Source organism: Scyliorhinus torazame, chromosome 2, assembly GCF_047496885.1.
Source record: "Scyliorhinus torazame isolate Kashiwa2021f chromosome 2, sScyTor2.1, whole genome shotgun sequence".
NCBI lineage: Eukaryota > Metazoa > Chordata > Chondrichthyes > Carcharhiniformes > Scyliorhinidae > Scyliorhinus > Scyliorhinus torazame.
In genome coordinates, this window is record NC_092708.1 from 362258115 (window position 1) to 362281279 (window position 23165).

A 23165-nucleotide genomic window follows, 5' to 3' on the forward strand; every position below is an offset into this window, starting at 1 on the left:
ATATCTGGCGACAAATGATGTATAAAAGGCAATGTAAATTTAGAATTGAGTTTTACAAATTGCATGGCCTTAAAGGTGTTTTAGAAGTAAATGAATTGATTATCAAACAGCTCTTCTGTCTACATACTACCTGGACAATAGAAAAGTGCAACTCGAAACAACTACTTGTGACATTGCTGGTACTAAATTGTTGTCCCAATCCTGAAAGGATTATCACAATTGCAGTGATTTATAAAGGACAGAAAATCATAGAGGAAATGTGTTAAAATTACACTCCATTTGCTTCACAGTTTAAAACAAAACAAGAAAAACCCTCTGTCCCACTGGCTAGTTATTGAGGTTATATGACTATTTTCGGAATTAATCTTTGTGTTAGGCAGACAGTCATAGCGTTATAAACTGGCATTTCACTGTTCTACCCAGTCTTTCACAATCATGTTACTATGGAAACATTAATCAGACCCTTAAAATTCCGTAGCAGAGGCCTGCATGCAGGCTCATATAGTGAGCTACTGTAAGAAGTTTTTTTGCAAATGTATGCTTTCAAACTGCCACCAGACAACTTAAAATATATTCTGTTGTTTTCCTCATTTTTAAAGTAAAAATCTAAGATTCATAACACCAAGCAGATGTCTCTCAAGTACACAGCATCTCGCAGCCAATACAATTGTAAAATTCATGCTGTGATGCTGACAGGAGCTATTCATTTATAATAGTACACCATCTGTCTCAAATGATAGGCTTCGGCAGAGAATCTCTCCCCTTTGAAACTCAGGGTGCATCTAAATTAGGGTCTGGTGATACACGATGTAGCTTGATAGCAAATGTTTAATGACTCAAAGTGATGGTTCCATAGCCGCACTAAGCAATTAAAGAAGCTATATGCAAGTCTTCTCTCTTACATCTGATCTTAATACAGGATCTGTTTGTAAGGGGATGCTGATCAGGGATGGCTGGTCGGTGTGATTTATATTAAATCTGAATATTTCTTGTTTGTCTGTAAATACTTGAATTTAGGCTCATCTTTAAACTCAAGAATGTGCCGTGCTATTAAACGTAGCGGTGAGCATCATCCCTTCATGTACATACGTCACCATTTCTCTGTCTGCTGAAACCTTTCTGGACCCGGCGTTGGATGTCTGTAGCCACAACACCAAGCTTTCTTAGTGTATGTATTCTCCTTGGCGGTCGAATGAAAGGGGACGATGAATCTGACGTCTTCGTGCTCAATCTCTGATTGCTGGTAGTCTAACGATGGAGCGCACTACCAACCTGAGGCAGTTTTGAAATGGATCCAGTTGGAAGGTTCGTTGTTAAACCAAATCTTGATTGGCAGATCTGATTACAAATGTTACATTTGATGTCTCTGTTGGAGGAGTGGGTGTAGGCACTGGGTTTGTGGCATGCTCACCTTGACCTGAAGGCACTTGATTTTGTTCTCCTCAGATGTTGGGATTGCCTAATGACGGATACTTCTCCATTTGGATCTGTCCAGGACTGTTATCTTTCTCCCCCTTACAGTGGTGCCCAACTTTCAGAATGGCTTTGTACCAGAGTTTGGGACATCCTACAGAGCATGTCCCCGTGCTCAGCTGGCTGTAGAATATCACATTGGAATGCAGGAATCCTTGCAGGAACTCTGATGTTAGGGATTTGACCTGCCCCACGATATTGCAGATGGATCTTAAAAAATGAAAGTAGAATGTATCTGGTTGCTTTATGAGATACCAATAGGTTGCCCATGTCTCACAGCCATAGAATAGTGATGGACTGGATTCTACGGCTGTGTTCGCCCGGCAACCAGATAATCCCGCCTGAGGTCAATGGATTTTTCCATTGTTGGCGTCTCGCCCGTGGCATTCTTGTGCATGGCGGGGCAGAAGAATCCAGCCCCATGTGAGAACCATTGCCTGGTAGATTTTGAGCGCTGATCTTTGTAAAATGTACTGTGACAGTACATCACTTAATTATAGGAGAAACCCCATCTGAGTTTCCCAGTGTGGCAAAGCCTCCCCTGATTAAGTTGTAGGGAGAAAAGAGCTGATGTGGGACTCCCAGCCATAGGCAATGGGATGTCAATCAGGCTCATTATTGAGCCAATTGACATCCATTATCCCCTGACCACCATAAATTAGTGCTGGCTGAGGTACTTTTTAAAAAGAAATTTAGTGTACCCAATTCATTTTTCCAATTAAGGGGCAATTTAGCGTGGCCAATCCACGTAGCCTGCACATCTTTGGGTTGTGGGGGCGAAACCCACGCAAACACGGGGAGAAGGTGCAAACTCCACACAGACAGTGACCCAGAGCTGGGATCGAACCTGGGACCTCGGCGCCATGAGGCAGCAGTGCTAACCACTTGGCCACCGTGCTGCCCCTGGCTGAGGTATTTATTGGGGACTGATAGGCTTTATCTCGCCTTTGGAAGGCTGTCCAGAAAACTCTGTTGAATTTGTCGGCAGCCTCATGGTGGGGGCCGGGCGGGTGGCCCCCTACTCACTTGCATGAAGGACCCATCCTTGGGGGGGGGGGGGGGGTAAGGCCAGTGAAAACTGGACCTCTAGCAGGTACAGTGATGCCAGTTACCACCACTCTCATTGGTACTGGAGGCAGGAGGAGCTGATTCACTTTCAGCATATATTGGAGCATAAAATACAAGAGTATGAGAAAAGGTGCCGTTCTATTACTAACCCTGAATTATTACTCTGTTTTTGTGACAAAATGTGCACCAATATTCAGCTTGTTGTACAATAAGTATTGAATATCCTCACTATGCCTGTTACCATAAACACTTATTTTTAAAAGAAAATACCAGCACTACAATTTTGTATTATTTGAAACACGACTGATTCATTCACGCAAATAATATTGTTGTACTAAAAGCTTAAATGAAAGGAGCAGCAGCGAGGACACAGTGCTGGACATCATAGGTGGGATTCTCCATCCAGCAACGCCGGGATCACAAAACGTGATTAGGCGGAGAATCACGCGTGAGCATAACCCTGTGGCTCGCACCGGGTGCCTGACAGAATGCCGTGTTCCCATACCCCTGCTGAACCACGGGCCATGGTGGATGGTCAGAGGGGTGCGCAGAAAGATGGCTGCCTTGCAGGCTATGACAGTGGTGGTCCATGCCTGGACACCCTGGTCCAGGGGGTCACCCCCTGTTACCCCTTCCCTACTCTACCTCTGCCCGGAGCCAGCCATGCCAGCTCAGGACTGGCAGCCCACATTCGCACCAGAGTCTCTATACTTGCAGCCATGGAGCACAGGGACTGTGTCACATCACTCAGTGACTGTGCCACCTCCCTCTGGGACTGATGCAGGTCAGTCAGCGCCCAGGCAATTCCAATGACGCCATCAGCCGTAGCCCGTTGTGACTGGGCCAAGCTCTGGAGTGCCACTGCAATGTCCTGGTGGCTCTGCTACAGATAGAACCCCAGGAGTCTCTTCACTAAAATGCCCAACCGAGGTGAGAGTCACTGGGATGGTGAGGGTGTTAGAACAAAGAACAATACAGCACAGGAACAGGCCCTATGGCCCTCCAAGCCTGTACCGGTCATACCAACTGTTGGAGACAGCTGTGACGGGAAGACAGTGTCGTCCCCGGACTGGTGCTCCGGGGTGTCTCGGGCTGGCGTTTGGGGAGTCGCGTCACTGTCCATTGCCTGCTCATCGCTGGAACCTGCTTGAGGTTGGGTTCGGGAGCAGGGGACACCAATAGGGCCCGCATCATCATCAAGTAATCCTGCAAGACACAAGACATGGCACATGATTGAATCGCGGGATGGGGTGGTGGGTGATTCGGGGGAGGTGGCGTGGTGCGGGGGTGGTGTGGGTGTTGTGCCATGCATGCCATGGGAAACCACTACACAGCGGGTTGCACTTGGTTGCCCGATGCCGATCTCCGCCTCGGTGACTACCCTCTCTCCAGACCCAACGACCAGGTCCAATGCCCACCACACCGGGCAGTGAGGGGCCACAGATCTGGTGGACCCCTCTGGTCTTCTCCCTGAGATTGTGTGCCGTCCTCTCCAGGGTGGAGGGGGGGAAGACAGAAAGCACACAGTGTTAGGCAGTTGTTTGCAGGCAGCACAGGGAGTGGGCAGCTGGTGGCCTTTGTGGCCAGGGCACCCAACCATGGTGGCCGGTATGGGTGCTGGCATGTGGTGCAGTGTGAGGAGCGAGCTGTCGCCATCTGGGTGGGGGGGGGGGGGGGGCACGGCGGTTACAGGAGTGTGTGTTGCTGTCAAGGGCACAATGCTGCCCACTCACCCTGGACACCCTGAGGAGGTTGTGCAGCTTCTTTCAGCACTGTTGGCCGGTCCTGGTGGTGGGGCCCACTGTGCTCTGCCACCTGTGCCCAGGCCCCGGTGTATGGCGGTGGGTGGCAGCCTCCTTCACATCCTGGGAAACAGGGTGGTTCGCCTCTCTTCCATGGCGTACAGCAGGCTCTCCAGCTCAGCGTTCACAAACCAGGGTGCCACTCTTTGGGCTGCCAACTTGTTGGCCGGGATGAATGTGTGTGGGGCTTAGAGCGTTAATATGTGGCTCAGCTTGTGAGCCTCTCGAGTGACAATCGCGACCCCAGCGAATCGGACTCCATTTTTCATTGGAATCGATTGTGTTCCACCTGGTGCCAGTTCTAGCCCATTAACGGGCCCTGAATTGCTCCGGGATTGGCGCTAATTTAGTTATCATTGAAGTCCACTGATTCAGTCCCGGCTCCAACACTTCATTTCCGAAACAGACAATCACGTTCCATATTCTTACAAATTATCATTGAGTCCCTAATGTAAGCATATGCCAGGGTGAGGAGGACAGCAAGTGCCAAAATAAAAATAATATTTTTTACTGTAGGATAGTAACACCTTAATGGTTTTAGCAAGACAACTTGTATGGATGCTGCTTAGGGTCATAAATATGAATTTTAACCGTGTTCCCCAGTGGGATTCTTTAACACCAAAGGTCACCACTGCATTATTCAGAAGAGCCAATCACTTCATCTGCCTCCCCTTGACTTGTGGCAGAGATTAAAATGCAAGTAGGAATAAAACACTTTCTTTTAGTGCTGCAGGAATTTATTTTAACATTCTGGAAGAAATCAATTGCCACTCCCCCCAACAAAAAAAATAATCTTCCCAAGTACCTTCAGTCAATAAAGCTTTGTTCAGGAATAGGATATGGCATTTTTCAATGGGTCCCCAGGCAGTAGGTATAGCCAAATGTTATTGCAGATGGATTTGTCCATTTTCTGTGCTTCTCCTATGACTTCATACTCTCTCAATAAGGCTTATGCCGATGGTATGAGATTCAATTTCTGTCTCGTAGCTAGCTACTTGGCAAGCATTATCTTGTTTCTAGAACCATCTTTTTCCATGAGAGTATATATTTTTCCTCATTCTGCAGGTGACAGAAGTTATAATTTAAAGACTTTGCTTTTAACTGCGGCAGAAATTTCACAAATGCGATGCAAGAGTTGGATTTATTGCACAATTCACTCAGATAGTTGACAACTCAGTACTAAAGAATTCTGATAAATCTTCACCACAGAATGACTAACATAATATTACTAGTATTAGACCAACATGCAGTTCTGGTTCATCTTCCAGTAAGAAACAGAAATGGATCAAGAAGCAGGAGCAGTTGAAGAATAGAGGTCAACATGTGGCTGTTGTATGCAGTATAATATTTCAATAGCAATAGCTATAGCAGTTTGCACCATTGACCACTTACAATGAATGTTAAATAGGTATTTTGTCTTCCTTTTGCACCTATTTACCCAATGCAAAGAAAAGATTGTCTTAAACATAGAATTTACAGTGCAGAAGGAGGCCATTTGGCCCATCGAGTCTGCACTGGCCCTTGGAAAGACCACCCCACTTAAGCCCACATTTCCAACCTTTCCCAGTAACCCCACCCAATCTTTCTGGACACTAAGGGCAATTTAGCATGGCCAATCCACCTAACCTGCACATCTTTGGACTGTGGGAGGAAAACGGAACACCCGGAGGAAACCCACGCAGACACGGGGAGAACGTGCAGACACCGCACAGACAGTGACCCAAGCCGGGAATCGAACCTGGGACCCTGGAGCTGTGAAGCAACTGTGCTAACCACTGTGCTACTGTGCTGCCCCTTGTAAGCACTATATTAACAATGTATAACAAACATTTGGAAAAAAGTATTTAATACATGTAATTGAAATAAGACCTTACATTAAAGATAACTCGGGAAGATTTTGACATTGAAACATCCAAAATTTAAGTAAATCGGAAACTTAAGTCAAGGTCACACTGCTTCTAAATTGTTAGGAGTAGGTTAGGTTATACAAAGGCGAGACTTCTTTCTGTTGGTACTGGTATGCAGGTAGAAATCCTCTGTAGATGACTTGAAGGCTTATGATAGCAGCAAAGCGAAGAAGGTGCCTAAGAGCGTAGGCGCCAGGACAAAATGCTCTTTGACCCAACTGCAGATCTCAAAAGGTTCCGATGTTGCCCCGTCGTAACTGACTTTACCCATCATGGGTGGGGTTCTGACAGGCAGATGGGGGTCTTACCCACCGGTTGGTGGACAGGGATATCACCACAGGGCACTTTAATCCCAGGATAGTATAGATTGGTTCATGAAGGATATTAATTGATTAAAAGAAAAACCTCAACTTTTATTACTGTTTGAGGCATGTGAGTTTTAGATGCCAATACTGGTTGCTTAAAATAATAAATGACCGTTAACTCTTAATTGCTTATTGCTTAATGTAGAGTCAGCTACAAATGTGACTGTCATGAACCAATCATAATTATTCTCTTGTCAAGTTTAGTGTCGCATTCTCAAGATTTCAATGCATGTCTCTATTCATTTGAATTGCTTTAGGAACCTGTAAATTCCCCCTCTGCGCTTTAACTAAATGAATAATGTATAGTAGAATTATTGATCTAATCTTAATAGTATTACTGAATTTTCAGATGATGATTGCTGCTGCATTTTACACTGCTGTGCCTATTTTACTGCAGTAAGACACTTCCAAACATATATTTAGTATCACACATCGGATGCTCTAAAATGATGCATTCTGTGACAACTGGCTGGATGGCAGTTGTTTTAGTGGCTACTAATGATGCAATAATTCTCTTTATTTCCCACCCAATGTTTAGATATGTACGCTGATACCAAGTCACTCTGTTGTAGTCAGTGATCTGTTAGTACTTGTCCACGCCTTTTTCTTGAGGCACTCTTTGCCTGGGTGGTAGTTACTGCTTTTGCAGTTGATATTAAAATAAGGTGAAATGTGGAAGAGCTGGAGTTCTGGGTAGGACTGCTACCTAGGGGGAAATTCTCCCATTTCTGTCTTAGAAACTGTGCTCTATGAATATACTTGTCTCCTTCTTTATTCATATGAGACTTGTGATCTACGTAAACCTTCACATGCGGAGGATAACTGCAGGCTAGGCTAAAAAGTGACACCTAGCATTTGGCAAATAGATTAGATCTCAGCATACACTGGGCGATTAGTCTCCGTCCTGTAAAAAGAGGAGTACCAGGCACAGGACCGTCAATTTGTCAGGAAAATAGTTCGGATTATTGGGACCCAGAAGTGACAGGTTTGTTGAAGCTGATGAATGAGACATTTATGGTACTGTCAGTCAGGACTGAAGCATCTTATTCTAAGGAGCACTGGAATTATCTTTACATTGTTCGAGTTAAGGATCCTAACTCATTCATCCTACCACTGAGCTCTCGCGCTCTTCAGGCTTTTAGCCTTTTATAGGCTATTGTCATGCAGAATCTTTGAAGCGTTGTCACTTTTTAGCTGCCATTCACTTTTATAGGTTGGATCACAGCGGCCAAAAGCGGTTTCATCTGAGTTATATTTGACATCATTAGTGTTGTGATACTGCTACCTAATAACCAAATGCCTTGGTCTAAAGTTCAATGCATTGTAAATAAATAAAACAAAGAAATTAATAGCTATAATATCGAACAACCACTAAAAACAGTGCTCAGAATAAAAGGTGTCTATGACTAACAAGTCACTTTTTTTTCATTTCCCACTTGTTTTCCCCTATTTTCTAAAATTCTGCTTTCTTTTTTTCTCTCGGTTTGTGTTTTTGTGAAGTGATTTGGTGCCATACTGTCATTATGGTGTGTTCTGGAAAAAAAGCCCAGTCTCACAGAATTGTGTGTTCCCTTTGATTGAATTAGGCCAAATTCTTCCAGATATATATCCCTCTTTGGAACACTTTAATCAGTAATTAATAGAGAATCATTGTAGATAAGACCAGTTAATGCGTGAAGGATAAATCGATGTTGTGAGATTCACCTATCCATCACACTGGGTAAACCTCCCTCACTGTGAGTTGGATTCTTTTGGTTTTGGCTCAGCTGTTTTTGGAGACATCTTTCTGACCTTGAAGCATATTTTCAATCTCATGTGAGAATTCTTTATAGTGGAAGCCCTAAAAACAATATAACCCCACATATGCCACGTTCCCCTAAATGATTAACTTTTAAACAATTCATTGCAGACCATCTACAACAGTTTAGCTTTCTTCTACATCATGAAATTCCTCCCTCAACTGGAAATGGGAGAATGCCTGTTTATCTCTGTAATTAATGACATTTTAACACAATCATGGAAATTTATAGCATTAGCATTGCAGTTGCTGACATACAATTTAGTTTGTGAGTTTCTAAGTATAGATATTTTTAGTAGAAATGACAAATTTCAAACTCTTCTTCCCCATGATAAACCACTATGGAATTTTGCAAAGTTTAATTACAAGTTAAAGGATTTTTTTTTTTACTGCACTGTTCAGTTATTTGGCAAATCGGTGACCTAAGGTGTTTATTGAATCAATCAATAAAGATCAGCAAGGATCAAATCAAACAAAAGGAGGAGTTCCGATTTGGTGTAACATCCGCAGCCCTCATCCACGAGTAACATGAAATATTTTGGAATTGGTATTCATCTTTTTGCAGTTTGTGTTCTGGAAACTTTTCATTCAAAATTTTGTGTTAAATGGATGATCTTTTTTCCTGCTTCTATTTCCTATACATTCATAGTTGGCTGCTTTCCATTTTGTTATTGTTTTATAACATTGCCAACTCTTTTCCATGGACTCTTACAAAGCTGGGACCTGGAATGTCAGCGTCTCTACACATGTTTTACAATATTTCAAAATGTATGTTGCAAAATGCCTACGTAAGAAAACAACCTTGCATTTATATAGCACCATTCACGACACTGAACATCTCAAAGTACTTTACAACCAATTAATGCTTTTTAAATGTAATCACATTTGCAAAGTAGGAATCACAGCAGCCAATATGTGGACAGAAAATCCCACAAAGATTCATGTGATAATGACCAGATAATTTAGGTTTCTGTGATTTTTGTTTGTGGGATGAATGGTAACCAGCGCCCAGGGATAATGCAAATAGATGCTATGGAAACATCAATTAAACTGATAAGAGTGGCATTTTTGATTTTTTTTTTTAAGTCTCATACTTTTTCTAGAATTGGTCAAGTGGAATCATCTATTTTCCTTTTCTGAAGCAAAAAACAAATGATGCAGCACTAATTCTTCCATTTTGAGGACCATTTCCCATGCACTCTTAATAACCAGGATATACCATTTAGAACAAGCCTTGTCTGCATAGGAAATAAAGGGAACTATGCAATCATGAGCAAGTGGACATGCGCCATGTCCATGCACAGGAGGCCTGGCTGGCACAGATTGGACCAAGAGCTTCCAAAAAATATATTTCCTTCTGGAGTCTATTGCTGAACAACAAAAGAGGTGAGATTCAGGAATTGAATTGCAAATGGTAATTTTGACATAAGCTGTATGCAAACATGATACTAAGATACTACTCCAAAAGAAAGTGAAGCTGGAGCTAAAGCATGTACCTTGCAAGTTATAATTTGGTGTTTCAACAATATAATATTTTTACATCCATTTCCAAAATTTGTTCCATGTCCAAACTGGCCTAATGCATGTTATTGCACAAATCACAGCATTTAACATTTGTTTTTAATTTGTAAAGGATATGTTAAGCACTAATTAAAATGAAAGATTTTCATCCCCATTGTGTCCACTATAGGGCGGCACGGTAGCATAGTGTTTAGCCCAGGTCTCAGGTTCGAGTACCGGCTTGTCTGTGTGGAGTCTACATGTTCTCCCGGTCTCTGCGTGGGTTTCCTCCGGGTGCTCTGGTTTCCTCCCACAGTCCAAAGATGTGCAAGTTAGGTGGATTGACCATGCTAAATTGTCTTTAGTGTCCAAAAAGGTTAGGTGGGGTTACTGGGTTATGGGGATAGGGTGGAGGTGTGGACTTAAGAAGGGTACTCTTTCCAAGGGCTGGTGAAGACTCGTTGGGCCGAATGGACTCCTGCTGAACTGTAAATTCTATGATATCTCAAAAATATAAGTTGTATTTATATAGCACCTTAGTTCTCAGCAAAAAGCATGCAACAATGCACATTTGAATTGAGCAGACAATGCAATTTTTCACATTTTCAGAATCATGGATCGCATACCATTTTAACTTGGATATACATCATCATTCATCATTGTCGTTAGGTCAAATCCCGGACGTCACTGCCTAATACAACCCTGAGGACCATAGCGCCACACAGATGGCAAACGTTCAAGGAGAAGGCCCGACACTTTCTTGGGGTAACAAAAGCTGATCAGTGAAAGTTACCATACCAGCATTCTGCACTCCTGAGAAAAGCTTTACAAAAAGTTCCCCCGTGAACTAATACAAAAAGGACTTGCGTTTTCTAGAGCCTCACGTGACCTCAGGACAACGAGGATTTTTTGAAATGCGGCCACTCTTGTAATGGAGGAAATGATTGTTTCCTAAAAGTTTATTTTCTCCATTTTTACAAATGTAAGAAAATGTGTTTAGAAATGTCAAGAGGTTATCCCACGCAAACATGTCTGCTGATCAAGGAGGAAGGATATACTTCTCAAGTTCTTCCTATCCATTTTCGCTCCCTCCCAACACGCTGTGCATCACCTTCAGACAGGGGGTGGGGGCAATATGCTCCCTGTCTCCGGCATCAAAGATTGATTAGCCCACTGATTTCGTCTTCTTTGGAGGTAAACTTTCATTTTGTGCTCAGGTCTGGTGGGAAATGAGAGTCGTCAAGTCGTGCCCTCTGCATTCCATGGTGAAAATTGTGGCTTATTTCCCTTTATGAAACTTTCAAGTTGCAGTTAATCCAGCAATCATCAAGTAATTTTATAAAGACATTTAATTTAAAAGAAATAAAAACCTGATCTACCAAAATAGTTTTTATCAATTTTCCATTTTTATTGAAAGAAGCAATGGGATCCTAACATGAAATTCGATTAATTAAATTCATGTAATTATTTCTGATAACTTCAAAGTAAAACTGTTGACGGCAAATAACTTGTGAGATTCGTCTCTGTGTGTAGAATATGACAGCTGACTTTTTTAATGTCAAGAGTTTATCTATAAAACAATCTGAAAATTAACTCTCATCAGCAATGGAGCATATTGTTCCAACGTCTTTCACTCATACGATTCTGAACAATTTTTCTTCAGCAAAGTTAGATAAAACACTGCTTTGGAATTTGCAACATATAAATTGGAATTCATCTTATGTAAATTAGATGGAAATTGATTCATATTCATTGTGAAACTTCACGCGTTGTGTTCTCAAGATTTCATACGAATATTCAGGCAACAAACTAAACATTATGAAAAATAATTTCCTGTTGAAAAAATACAGAATTGAGAAGTTTGGGGAATAATGCGTGACCACTCCAAAATTATTAAGCAATGATTAGAGTCCATTAAAAACACTTCAATAAGTTTCTTCTTTTGCATGCTTATCGGCTGAAGCCCGTGAAACTGAATATTCCAAATTGTGCACATTCTTTATCTGGCTAGGATTCTCAAGGACAAAACATTTCCCCTCACATCCACAAATTAATGCACTGGTCATGTATTCACCATTTATTTTTAATAAACAATTTTAATGAGGTATTTTTGGCATTACAAACAGCAACAGTATAAAAACAATGTACAAAGAACAATAAACATAGTGCAATCACCGACTCCCATCCCGCCAAGACCCGCCTAATTGATCCCCTATTCTACGCTACCCTAACCCCCCCCCTGCTGACGATTAATTATCTGCGAAGAAGTCGATGAATGGTTGCCACCTCCGGGCGAACCCTACCAGTGACCCTCTCAAGGCGAACTTAATCTTCCCTAGGCCGAGAAAACTCGCCATGTCGGTTAACCAGGTCTCCGACTTCGGGGGCTTTGAGTCCCTCCAAGCTAGCAGTATCTGTCTCCGGGCTACCAGGGAAGCAAAGGCCAGAACATCTGCCTGTTTCTCCTCCTGGATTCCCGGGTCTTCCGACACCCCGAAAATTGCCACCTCTGGACTCATTGCCACCATTGTTTTCAATACTCTGGACATGACGTCCGCAAACCCCTGCCAATATCCCCTAAGTTTTGGACAGGCCCAGAACATGTAGACATGGTTCGCTGGTCCGCACATTTTACACACCTGTCCTCCACCCCAAAGAATCTACTCATCCGGGCCACTGTCATGTGGGCCCGGTGGACCACCTTGAATTGGATCAAGCTGAGCCTTGCGCATGTTGCGGTCGCGTTGACTCTGCTCAACGCATCCGCCCATAAGCCATCCTCCATCTCACCACCAAGCTCCTCCTCCCACTTACGCTTCAGCTCCTCGGTCTGCGTCTCCTCCACCCCCATGAGTTCTTTGTAGATGTCCGAGACGCTCCCCTCTCCCACCCATCCCCTAGACACTACCCTATCCTGGACCCCCCTTAGTGGCAGGAGTGGAAAGGATGATACCTGCCTGCGCAGGACGTCCCGCACCTGTAAATATCTAAATTTGTTCCCCCTTGCCAACCCAAACTTCTCCTCCAGCGCCCTCAAGCTAGGGAAGCTACCCTCTAAAAACAAGTCCCCCATCTTCTCAATTCCCGCCCTTCGCCATACTCGGAACCCTCCATCCAAGCCCCCCCCCCCCCGGGGCAAACCAGTGATTGTCACATATTGGGGACCAGACCGATGCTCCCACTGCTCCAGCATACCTCCTCCACTGATCCCCAGATCCTCAGGGCCACCACAACTACAGGGCTGGTGGAGTGCCTCGCCGGTGGAAACAGCAGAGGTGCCGTTATCAACGCCCCCAGACTGGTGCCCCTACACAAAGCTGCCTCCATCCGCTCCCAAACCGACCCCGCCCCACCACCCACTTCCTTATCATGGCTATGTTATCCGCCCAGTAATAATTACTAAAATTCAGCAGCGCAAGCCCCCTCCACCCCTTGATTCTGCTCGAGCATCACCTTCTTCACTCGCGGGGACTTACCAGCCCGGGATGATTTTATTAACCCTCTTAAAAAAGGACCGCGGGATGAAAATTGGGAGACACTGAAATACGAACAGAAATCTCGGTAGGACCGTCATTTTGACCGCCTGCGCTCTCCCAGCTAATGACAGCGGGAGTGCATCCCATCTCCGAAACTCGCCCCTCATCTGTTCAACCAACCGAGACAAGTTCAACTTGTGTAACCGGCCCCAGTCGCGCGCCACTTGTATCCCTAAGTACCTGAAACTGTCCCCTACTAACCTAAATGGCAGCTCCCTCAGCCGACCCTCCTGACCCCTCGTCTGGACTACAAACATCTCACTCTTTGTCATATTCAGTTTATACCCCGAAAACCGACCAAAGTCCCCCCAAATCGCCATAATTTTGCCCATCCCTGCTCCTGGATCAGATACGTATAAGAGCAGGTCGTCCGCGTACAGCGAGACTCTATGTTCCACGCCCCCCCCCCCCCGAACCAGCCCCTTCCAGCCCCTTGAAGCTCTCAGAGCAATTGCCAGCGGCTCAATAGCTAACGCAAACAACAGTGGGGAGAGGGGACACCCCTGTCTTGTCCCCCGGTACAGTCTAAAATAGTCCGAGGTTGTCCTATTCATCCTTACACTAGCCTCTGGGACCTGGTACAACAACCTAACCCAGTCGATAAAGCCCCTACCGAACCCAAATCATGCAGTCGATAAAGCCCCTACCGAACCCAATAGATACTCCCACTCCACCCGGTCGAACACCTTTTCCGCATCCATGGCCACGACTACTTCAACCTCCCTACTCTCCGGGAGCATCATGGTCACATTGAGCAGCCTTCTTATATTGGCCACCGACTGCCTGCCCTTGACAAACCCGGTTTGATCCTCCATAATCACCTCCGGCACACAATCTTCAATCCTGGAGGCCAAAACTTTGCAACTTGGCATTCCACATTAAGCAGGGAGATTGGCGTCATTTATTCACCATTTAACAACTTTTAAATATAAACAACATCATTTCAGAAAGCTGAGTGCCTTTATCCACAGAGTGGGTTATGGATCACGTTACCAACAGTTATTTTGGCAGTTACTTGATAAGTTAATGCTTGAAGCAGTATCATGTATTCAGAAATGATGGGATTAAAAAATACACATCCTCCAATGTTGGAGTTATAATTACAAATGCCTGAAACATGTTGAATATTAAAAGTGCAATGTGCAAATATTATATATAATTGCTACACGCCAATTACACTTTAAAGTAATTTCAGGGTGAATATGAACTTTTAACAAAGGTGCAAGATCAATTTAATATAACCTTAATTGATTTACCTTGAAAGTTTGCCGTTTCCATGATTGATGACTACTTCACTGTCTCTTCAAGCAAATATAAAGCAAATGGCCTTAATAACAAGAATCTTGGAAATGTGTAGGGTTTTTTCTGCCAATCTAGCAGCCGTTGTAAATGTGTCAAGGACTAATCAATCAAAATCCATTGAACTATGAGTGACACAATTTCACAGTGTCCTTTGGGACAGTTACTATATAAGGAGTTTGCTCCTAAAATTCCATTTGTTCTGAATATTCAGTAAGACTTTTAGAGAGATGCATACTGATGATTCTGAGCACCCTGACAGCTAAGCATGCATCAGGAATAAAAGTGGTCCACAGCTGGACCCTATCCGCATGCTGAGATGACATGTGGAGGAATTTTTGCCACTGCTGTCTTGACTTGACATATTCACAGCTGTAAATGATTTATCTTCCACATTCTATCCCAACTACTTCAAAGTGCAATTGTTCTGCCAGGGAGTGCGGGGGCTTCGGGGAGGGCCCAACATTTAATTGTTCTTTTCACTTGTACATTGTTACGGACAAGGAAGAGCAGGCGGTGATAAAAGCCCCCAGTGGTCTCTCAGGCTGCCATCAGCCGGCTCAACCTAACAGTGACCCTGAGGAAAGTGGGATACGTTTTGTCAATGTACAGCTGCGAACTGTACTGCTGAGAGTGTCACTTTGAGATTGTCTGTGTGGTCTCTTTCCGGTAATATTCCCTGACTCCCCTTAATGCAAAGTGACAATTTATCAATTATTCATGATTTCTGACCTCCGCAAACACAAGCAGGAAAATAGGGAAATTACCAGTGTGACCGTTTAATATTTATAATCTAAGATAGCCACCATCCTTCCCATGTAATGCTTAGGTATGCGAATGTCTGGGGGGGGGGGGGGGGGGGGGGGGATAGGTTCGCCAAAATGTAACAAATTATTAGTCTAATAATATTTTCTGAAAATACTGTCTGAAACGTGCATTGTGTCATCTGATGCTTGATTTCAATCAAAGGGCAATTAATACCGCCATTTCTCTTTTCTAAAAGACATATTGATTTGGCGACATTTGAATCTCTTAACTTTAAGGATTTGAGGTGACTTGCTGGTCCCCGGATAGATGTGCAGCAATTTTATCTAATCTGATGATTAGTCATTGTCCTAAATTTTATGGCTCATAGTTACAACATCAATTTAATGTAATCGTGTTTGATTTACCTTGAAAGTTTGCAGTTTCCATGATTGATGACAACTTCAATGTCTCTTCAAACAAATGTAAAGGTAAGGACCATAATAACCATAATGTTGGAAATGTGCGCTTATTTTTCAAACTAGCTCCCGTTGTAAATGTGTCAAGGATGAATCAGTCAAAACCCATTCAACTATGAGTGATGCAAAGGGCGTACATAGGAACATTTGGTATAGTTCTTCCCACTTCCAAATACTTTCTCTATTCATCCACTGTCACACAAGGCCAACAACGTGCATTTATATAGCACCTTTAACAAGCATCCCAAAGCACTTCATGGGGCATTATCAAATAGAATTTGACATTGAGCCAGATTAGGAGATATTAGGACAGGTGTCCAAAAGTTAGGGCAAGGAGTCAGATTTTAAAGAATATCTTAAAGGGGGAAAGGAGCTGGAGAGGCAGAAAGGATTACGGGGGAAATTCCAGAGTTTAGGGTTTTGGCATCTAAAAGTACAGCAGCCAATGGGGAAATGATAATAGGGACGCGAAAGAGTTCAGAATGGGCCGTACGGTGATCAGATGCTGTTACCTGTGACTGTTCTAATCATTGTGTGCATTATCGTTTGAAAAGTCCATATTTAGTCTATATTTGAGGTGAACATTTTCAGCACAGACATTGAACGGACGGAAAACATCAGGGAGATGGAGAAATAGCCAGACTTAGAAGATATATATTTTTATCCTGGTGGTACCCATATTGACCTCAAACATGTTTTCGTTTTTATTTGCAAGGAGTGAAGCTGGCGGCAATACTTGACCGTGGAACATGGGAATCATGGAACCGTTACTGTGCAGAATGAGGCCATTCTGCCTGTTGAGTCCCTGCCGGTTGTCTCCAGGAGCAATTTCGTTAATCCCACTTTCCCTGCCCCTTCCCCCAACTTTGCAGTCTATATTTATTTTCCTCTGGATGCTTATCCAATTCCCTTTGGACAGCCATGATTAAATCTTCCACCACGGCCCTCTCAGGCAGTGTTAAGTACAATTTGGAGCCCCATTTGAAGAAAGCACCTGAAATGGTACAATTCTGCAGAAGAACAAATCTTAAAAGTGCAATCACAGACCGTGATGTGAGGTATAACTAAACACGTTTAATGCCTCTACTGTGTAACGCAGTGCCAGGAATTACGTGTCAACTTCCTTTCAAAATGCCTGGAATTACATCCACACGTGGTAAACCCAATGTTGCAATTTAAAAGTTGCCCTGCAGCCGCCAATGTTATCCTCAATGTCCCAGTCCACAGAGCACCTCCAGGGGGATTGAGCCCAGGTGAGGGAGGGCGGGGGTTGCTTGCATCAGGAGGGAGAGGCCACGTACCTCCTGGTTTATGAGAGAAATGCTGGCCGTGCCTATTCACCTTTGTCCCTTTGAAAAAGAACCACCTTGCATGAGCGAGAGGTGGGAAGGACACGCTGAGCAGCGTCCAGTTCATCAAGAAAGGAAGCAGAACAATTAGCATTTCACACGCTTTTCAAAAAAAAAAACTCCAGCCCTACCTTCCCCACAGAGTTCATCGTTTCCAAAGGATTGTCCTTTTTTGGCCGTTGCATGCGTTGGCAGGGTGACAGTAGTCGAGTGTGCAAACTTGTGCTATTGTCCCTGGACGCTGCGAAGCCATGGAGACCCGCTAATATGACATAGGAAAATGTTTACTGATGGATATTCTATGGGCTTTGTCCAAGTCTTTCTCTATCATGACGACTCGATTTAAGTCTCTAACTGTTTGACTACAAATGCAAGAGTGCTATCCAACTCGATCCCATTGTCAGGGCGGTTTGAATGGGTAATTCAGCTTTTGTGTGTCTCGATTGAGGAGGCAAACATAAAGACAAGATTCTTGAGCGCTCAAGCCCCCTATCCATGGATATCGGCACATCTCTTCAGTTTTTCTCCTATTTCTCCTCCTGACATCAGACCCCCAAAAAGCCGGAGCAGTTAAAAGTAGGCAGGCCAGACGTGCAAAGCCAGCATTGTGTGGCCGCAATGAAGCATGCCCCGGTTGCAAGCCACCAGACAGCTTAAGTTATTTTTCATGAAATAAAAATCAACTTTTCCCGAGCCTTGGTGCATTATCCGAACACATGTTTTATATAGCAAGGGATGAGGGGGAGGAGAGAGAGACAGACAGACAGAGAGGGAGAGAATGGGAAAATTGCATGGAAAATTATTGTACTCATTGGCTCGCTTTTTTTTCTCTCTCCTCTGTTTCCATAACGACAATTTGTGATACAAAAGAATGTGGAACAAGCTAGCCCAGCGCCTGATTGGGATGTATTGTGTTAAGAAGGGGTTGCTGATTGGTCTGGAAGTGCCTTAACTACAGGCAGTTGATATTCATTCAGCTTACTCCAGTGAGAAAAGAGGAGGAAATTTCAAGACCTGCTCTCCGGCGGGTCTGAAAGGTGAGGAAGGCCGATTAAACAAAGGGGGCGTGGGTTAGTGGTGAAGTTGATGCACAGGTACATGGGAACAGCCTCGAGTGCCCTGGTTTAACTGTGTCTGGTTAGGAGAGACAGGCGGGGTACACACTGACTATTGAGATTTTGAGAAATACAGAAAATATGTTGGGGTGGGATGTGAGTGGAGGGGGGAGCGGGGGGGGGGGGGTAATTTTATGCTGACCCGGGATACTTGGATACAGAATAGAGAAGTTGGGTTTGGGGGGAGGGGGGGGCTGCCGGAAGCAAAACTCACTTTTCCGTTCACACTTCTGATGTGGCGATATTTATTGCTCAAGGAAGCTGCTGAAAAGTGAATAAAGTGCCCGTGGGCTGTTGCCTGTGTGTTAGAAATCGTTATACTTAGACACCTGGGTATATAAGTCAATGCAATGCAAGGTTATGTTAACAGTTAGAAGGACCAGGACAAAATGCTGTGCTTACTGAGATTCAGGCATTGACTAGATTGGCAAGTGTGGACATGGTTGTAATATTTAGTGTGTAAAATATTAGAAGAATATCGATAGCAGTTGACATTGTTTCATGTTGTGGGCGAGGGTCGCTACTCGTGATATTGACACCGATTGAAGCAACTCTGCTGGTTAATAACCCGTGATTGGATTATTAGTGAAAATGACTTCGCTTCTTTGCTTTGCAGTGTTTTTTTGGGGGGGGCAGAGAGGCAGAGGGAACATTGGCCCCCCCACCACCCTCCCTGAACTCTTGGTGGTGAAGACCAGCCTGAGGCACTGATGAAGTGACATTAAGTATGGCATCGGCAGACAGCGAGGTTAAAACTTTATTGAACTTTGTCAACTTGGCTTCGAGTGACATCAAGGCGGCTCTGGACAAATCGGCGCCTTGCCGCAGGTCGGTGGATCACAGGAAATATTTGCAAAAGCAGCTGAAACGCTTCTCCCAGAAATACTCCCGGATCCCGCGGTGCCATCCCAGCCGGCTGCTGGACGCCGGCTCCAAGAGGGGCTCCGAGGACAAGAGCCGAGCTTACATCCTGCAACACGCCGCCTCTCACTTCCATTGCAAAGCCCCGGGCTCCAAGGTCTCTTGCACGGAAACTTCCGAGGGCAGCGGGGCTGTGCCGGCGGCGGGCAGCCCGGAGGGCAGGCAGCCGGGCAGGCACGATCAGGTGCCCATGAGGAAGAGACAGCTCCCCGCCTCATTCTGGGAGGAGCCCAGGCCGCCCAAGAACCTGCAGCCCTTGAATGCGCTCCAGGCCGAGCAGGTGGCCGGGGCAGCGGGTGGTCCGCCTGGCCACGGACTCGAGGGCAAGCCGGCCCAGGGACGCTGCAACCCGCCCAAAGCGCTGCCAGCAGCAGCGCCAGCCCTGCTCCAGCAGCACTGTGACAGGGAGCCCCTGAAACTGCAGCTGGCCTCCCTGGCGCGCACCATGGATCTCTGCGGTTGCTGTCCATTTCAGTACCACCGGCTCTACCAGACTCACTGCGGTCTGCCCGACTCCCCCATTCCGCACATTGGCATGTGGAGGAAGGCTGTCAACCTGCCGGCCGAGCTCCGCGCTTACTCCAAAGACTCTTTACACGGACAGAAAATTCACAAACCCGTCGTTTTGAAGCCCATCCCCACCAAGCCCACTGTCCCTCCCTCTCCGCTCTACAACGTGTACGGGTTCCTTTGATCTACAACACGTGCAAGCGTGGACTCTCAGACAGTGGGGACAGAAATACGGCTGGAGACACATGACTGTTTACAGTCTATATCCAACTCAATCACTGAGCAAGCAGTTTTGGGGATTGTCAGTGAATTGTATGTGTGTTTGTATCTTTACATGGAATGTGCGTGTCTGTATGTGTGTTTTCTGACTGTGTACGTATATATATGCATGTGTGTGATCCGTATATGGCATTCTGCGCTATGTATGTATTTTATGTTTCTGTATACTGCGTTTGTCTATGTGTGTGTATGTATTTATGCGCGGGCATGTGTGTGTGTGCATGTGTGTGTGTATTTATGCGTGGGTATATATGTGTGTGTGTATATGTGTCTATGTGTGTGTATTTATGTGTGGGTATATATGTGTGTGTGTATATGTGTCTATGTGTGTGTGTATTTATGTGTGGGTATATATGTGTGTGTGTGTATATGTGTCTATGTGTGTGTATTTATGTGTGGGTATATATGTGTGTGGGTATATCTGTGAGTGTGTATAGGTATCTGTATGTGTGTGGGTATTTAGGTGTGGGTATATGTGTGTGTATGTGCATGTGTGTGGGTATATCTGTGTGTATGTATCTATGTGTGTGGGTATGTATGTGTGGGTATATCTGTGTGTGTGTATCTGTCTATGTGTGTGTATTTATGTGAAGGTATATCTGTGAGTGTGTATGTGTCTGTATGTGTGGGTATATCTATGAGTGTGTATGTGTCTGTATGTGTGTGTATATCTGTGAGTGTGTATGTGTCTGTATGTGTGTGTATTTCTGTGTGGGTATATATGTCTGTGTGTATTTATGTGTGGGTATATCTGTGTGCTGTGTATTTATGTGTGGGTATACCTGTGTGCTGTGTGTGTCAGTAGATGCGTCTGTCTGCACATGTGTGGCTGCTGCGTGTGTGTGGGTGCTCGTGTGAATGTGTGTTTATGTGTGTGTGTGTGTATTGCTTGTTCAGGTAATAATCTTTTGGTCTTTTCTGTGTTATTTTAACCATACAGACCTGTCTATTTTGAATGTTGACTCAGCTCTGCACAGGTAATGCGCCAATCGCTACCTGGTAAATATTAACACGCGCGGCTGGGTAACGAGCTTTGCACAAGTAGGTCAAACTGAACAGAAGACGAGTTAAAAAGAAAACCAAAAATAATTTCAAGAGCCGACAGGCCAACACACACATATATATACACGCATATATACACATATATATACACACATATATATATATACACACATATTTGTACATACACACACATATATATATATGCACACATACATATATACACACACATATATATACACACATATTTGTACACACACACACATATATATATATATGCACACATATATATTTATACACACATATATATATACACACACACATTTTTATACCTACACATGCACATATATACACACATATATATGTGCACACACACATATATACACACACACATATATGGGCATACACAAACACACATATATACACACACACACACACATACATATATATATATATATATATATACATATATATGTACATACACACACATATATATACACTTCAAAAGCCACCATTGTCCGAGGTGACCATAGGCTGCTTTCCATTTTGAGGGGCAGAGCTGACTGGTGGTGATTTAACCTGAGGATCGCCGCATCTCAGGCAAGGGCAAGGTTGAGAAGGCGGGCCATCATGAATAATGTCAGCTGGTACCGGGACTGAACCTGCGCTGCTGGCCTCGCTCTCCATCACAAACCAGCTGTCCCAGCCAACTGAGCTAAATACAAACATATATACAAATATATATACACCCCACATTACACAAACACACTCACAAACACGAATACATGTTACACACACACACACAAATATAAACATTACACACACCCCCACAAACACAAATATAAACATTACACACACACACAAACACTAATATACACATTACACACACACACACAAATATAAATGTTACACACACAGACAGTCACAAACACAAATATACACGTTACACACGCACTGATATAAACATTATCACATTACAGGAAGAGCAGCTCAGTGAGTATATATTGGCAACACTTGCCCCAACATTTCCTGCAGCCGAGAAAAACATTGAGCAGTAGGTGAGTTTCATCCAGTGGAAATGTCAGAACATGTTAACTAAATGTGTCTGGGTGGTCCTAAGTGATGCCTAACAATGTGTAACTTCTAGAGTCAAGAAATGGTTTTAATCGTGGTATTACTTGTCTTTTATGTCGGCGTGTGGTCAATGTAATGGAAGATATAATTTTATTGAATAAAACATGGGACATGTCTTCTTGTTACAAACTCCGTGTGGAAATTCTGCAAGTCTCCATTCACACAGGGGCCCAGCCAACACTTGCTGACTGTCCTGGGGCACTTGGAGCTGTCACTGGCCAGGATTCAATCCTTCCTGGTATATTTTGAAACTTCGTCTCCAGCCAGCTGACAAATTCGGATGGAGGGTTTATTTACACTAAACAATTAAAAAAAAGGAACACGATTCAAAAATATATTTTATTTGGGGGGGTGAGACGGGTGTTTCCCTTGGACTTTCAACACTTCGAAATCTAAAACAGCTTTGATTTAATTTGATTTGATTTATTATCACATGTACCGAAGTACAATGAAAAGCTATTAAACAGATGTTTTTAAGTAGACTTCGAGTGCACTTATAGCAATGTAATGATGCCCCTTTTATAATTGTGAGTTGCTCAATGCGGTGCTTGTGACTGTATAATTGTTGAAGTTTTACTAAAATTGTACGTGTCTGACTTGCCTCTTTGATATCTAGGCCTAGCAGGGGCTGATTTAGCACAGGGCTAAATAGCTGGCTTTTAAAGCAGACCAAGGCAGGCCAGCAGCTTGGGTTCAATTCCCGTACCAGCCTCCCCGAACAGGCGCCGGAATGTGGCGACGAGGGGCTTTTCACAGTAACTTCATTTGAAGCCTACTTGTGACAATAAGCGTTTTTCATTTCATTGCAAGAGCCGGCCACAAAGTACCATTGCGGCCGGAGTTGGGCCTTCAACCCCACTCCCCTGCAACAAAATAAATACACCTTA

At 44.1% G+C, this 23165-nt stretch overlaps 1 protein-coding gene across 1 annotated transcript; it reads left to right on the forward strand.

Moving 5' to 3' along the window:
• The first annotated feature begins 17985 nt into the window (after positions 1 to 17985).
• LOC140404187 (protein FAM181A-like) lies at positions 17986 to 22407 on the forward strand. Its single transcript, XM_072492579.1, has 2 exons — positions 17986 to 18357; positions 19052 to 22407. Exon 2 carries the CDS (start codon positions 19163 to 19165, stop codon positions 20048 to 20050), a length of 888 nt encoding a protein of 295 aa, XP_072348680.1. The 5' UTR covers positions 17986 to 18357; positions 19052 to 19162; the 3' UTR covers positions 20051 to 22407.
• Positions 22408 to 23165: the final 758 nt, after the last annotated feature.

What these genes read in the sequence shown, in the direction of transcription:
- LOC140404187 (XM_072492579.1), top strand. Translation starts at nt 19,163, where the DNA reads ATGGCATCGGCAGACAGCGAGGTTAAAACTTTATTGAACTTTGTCAAC.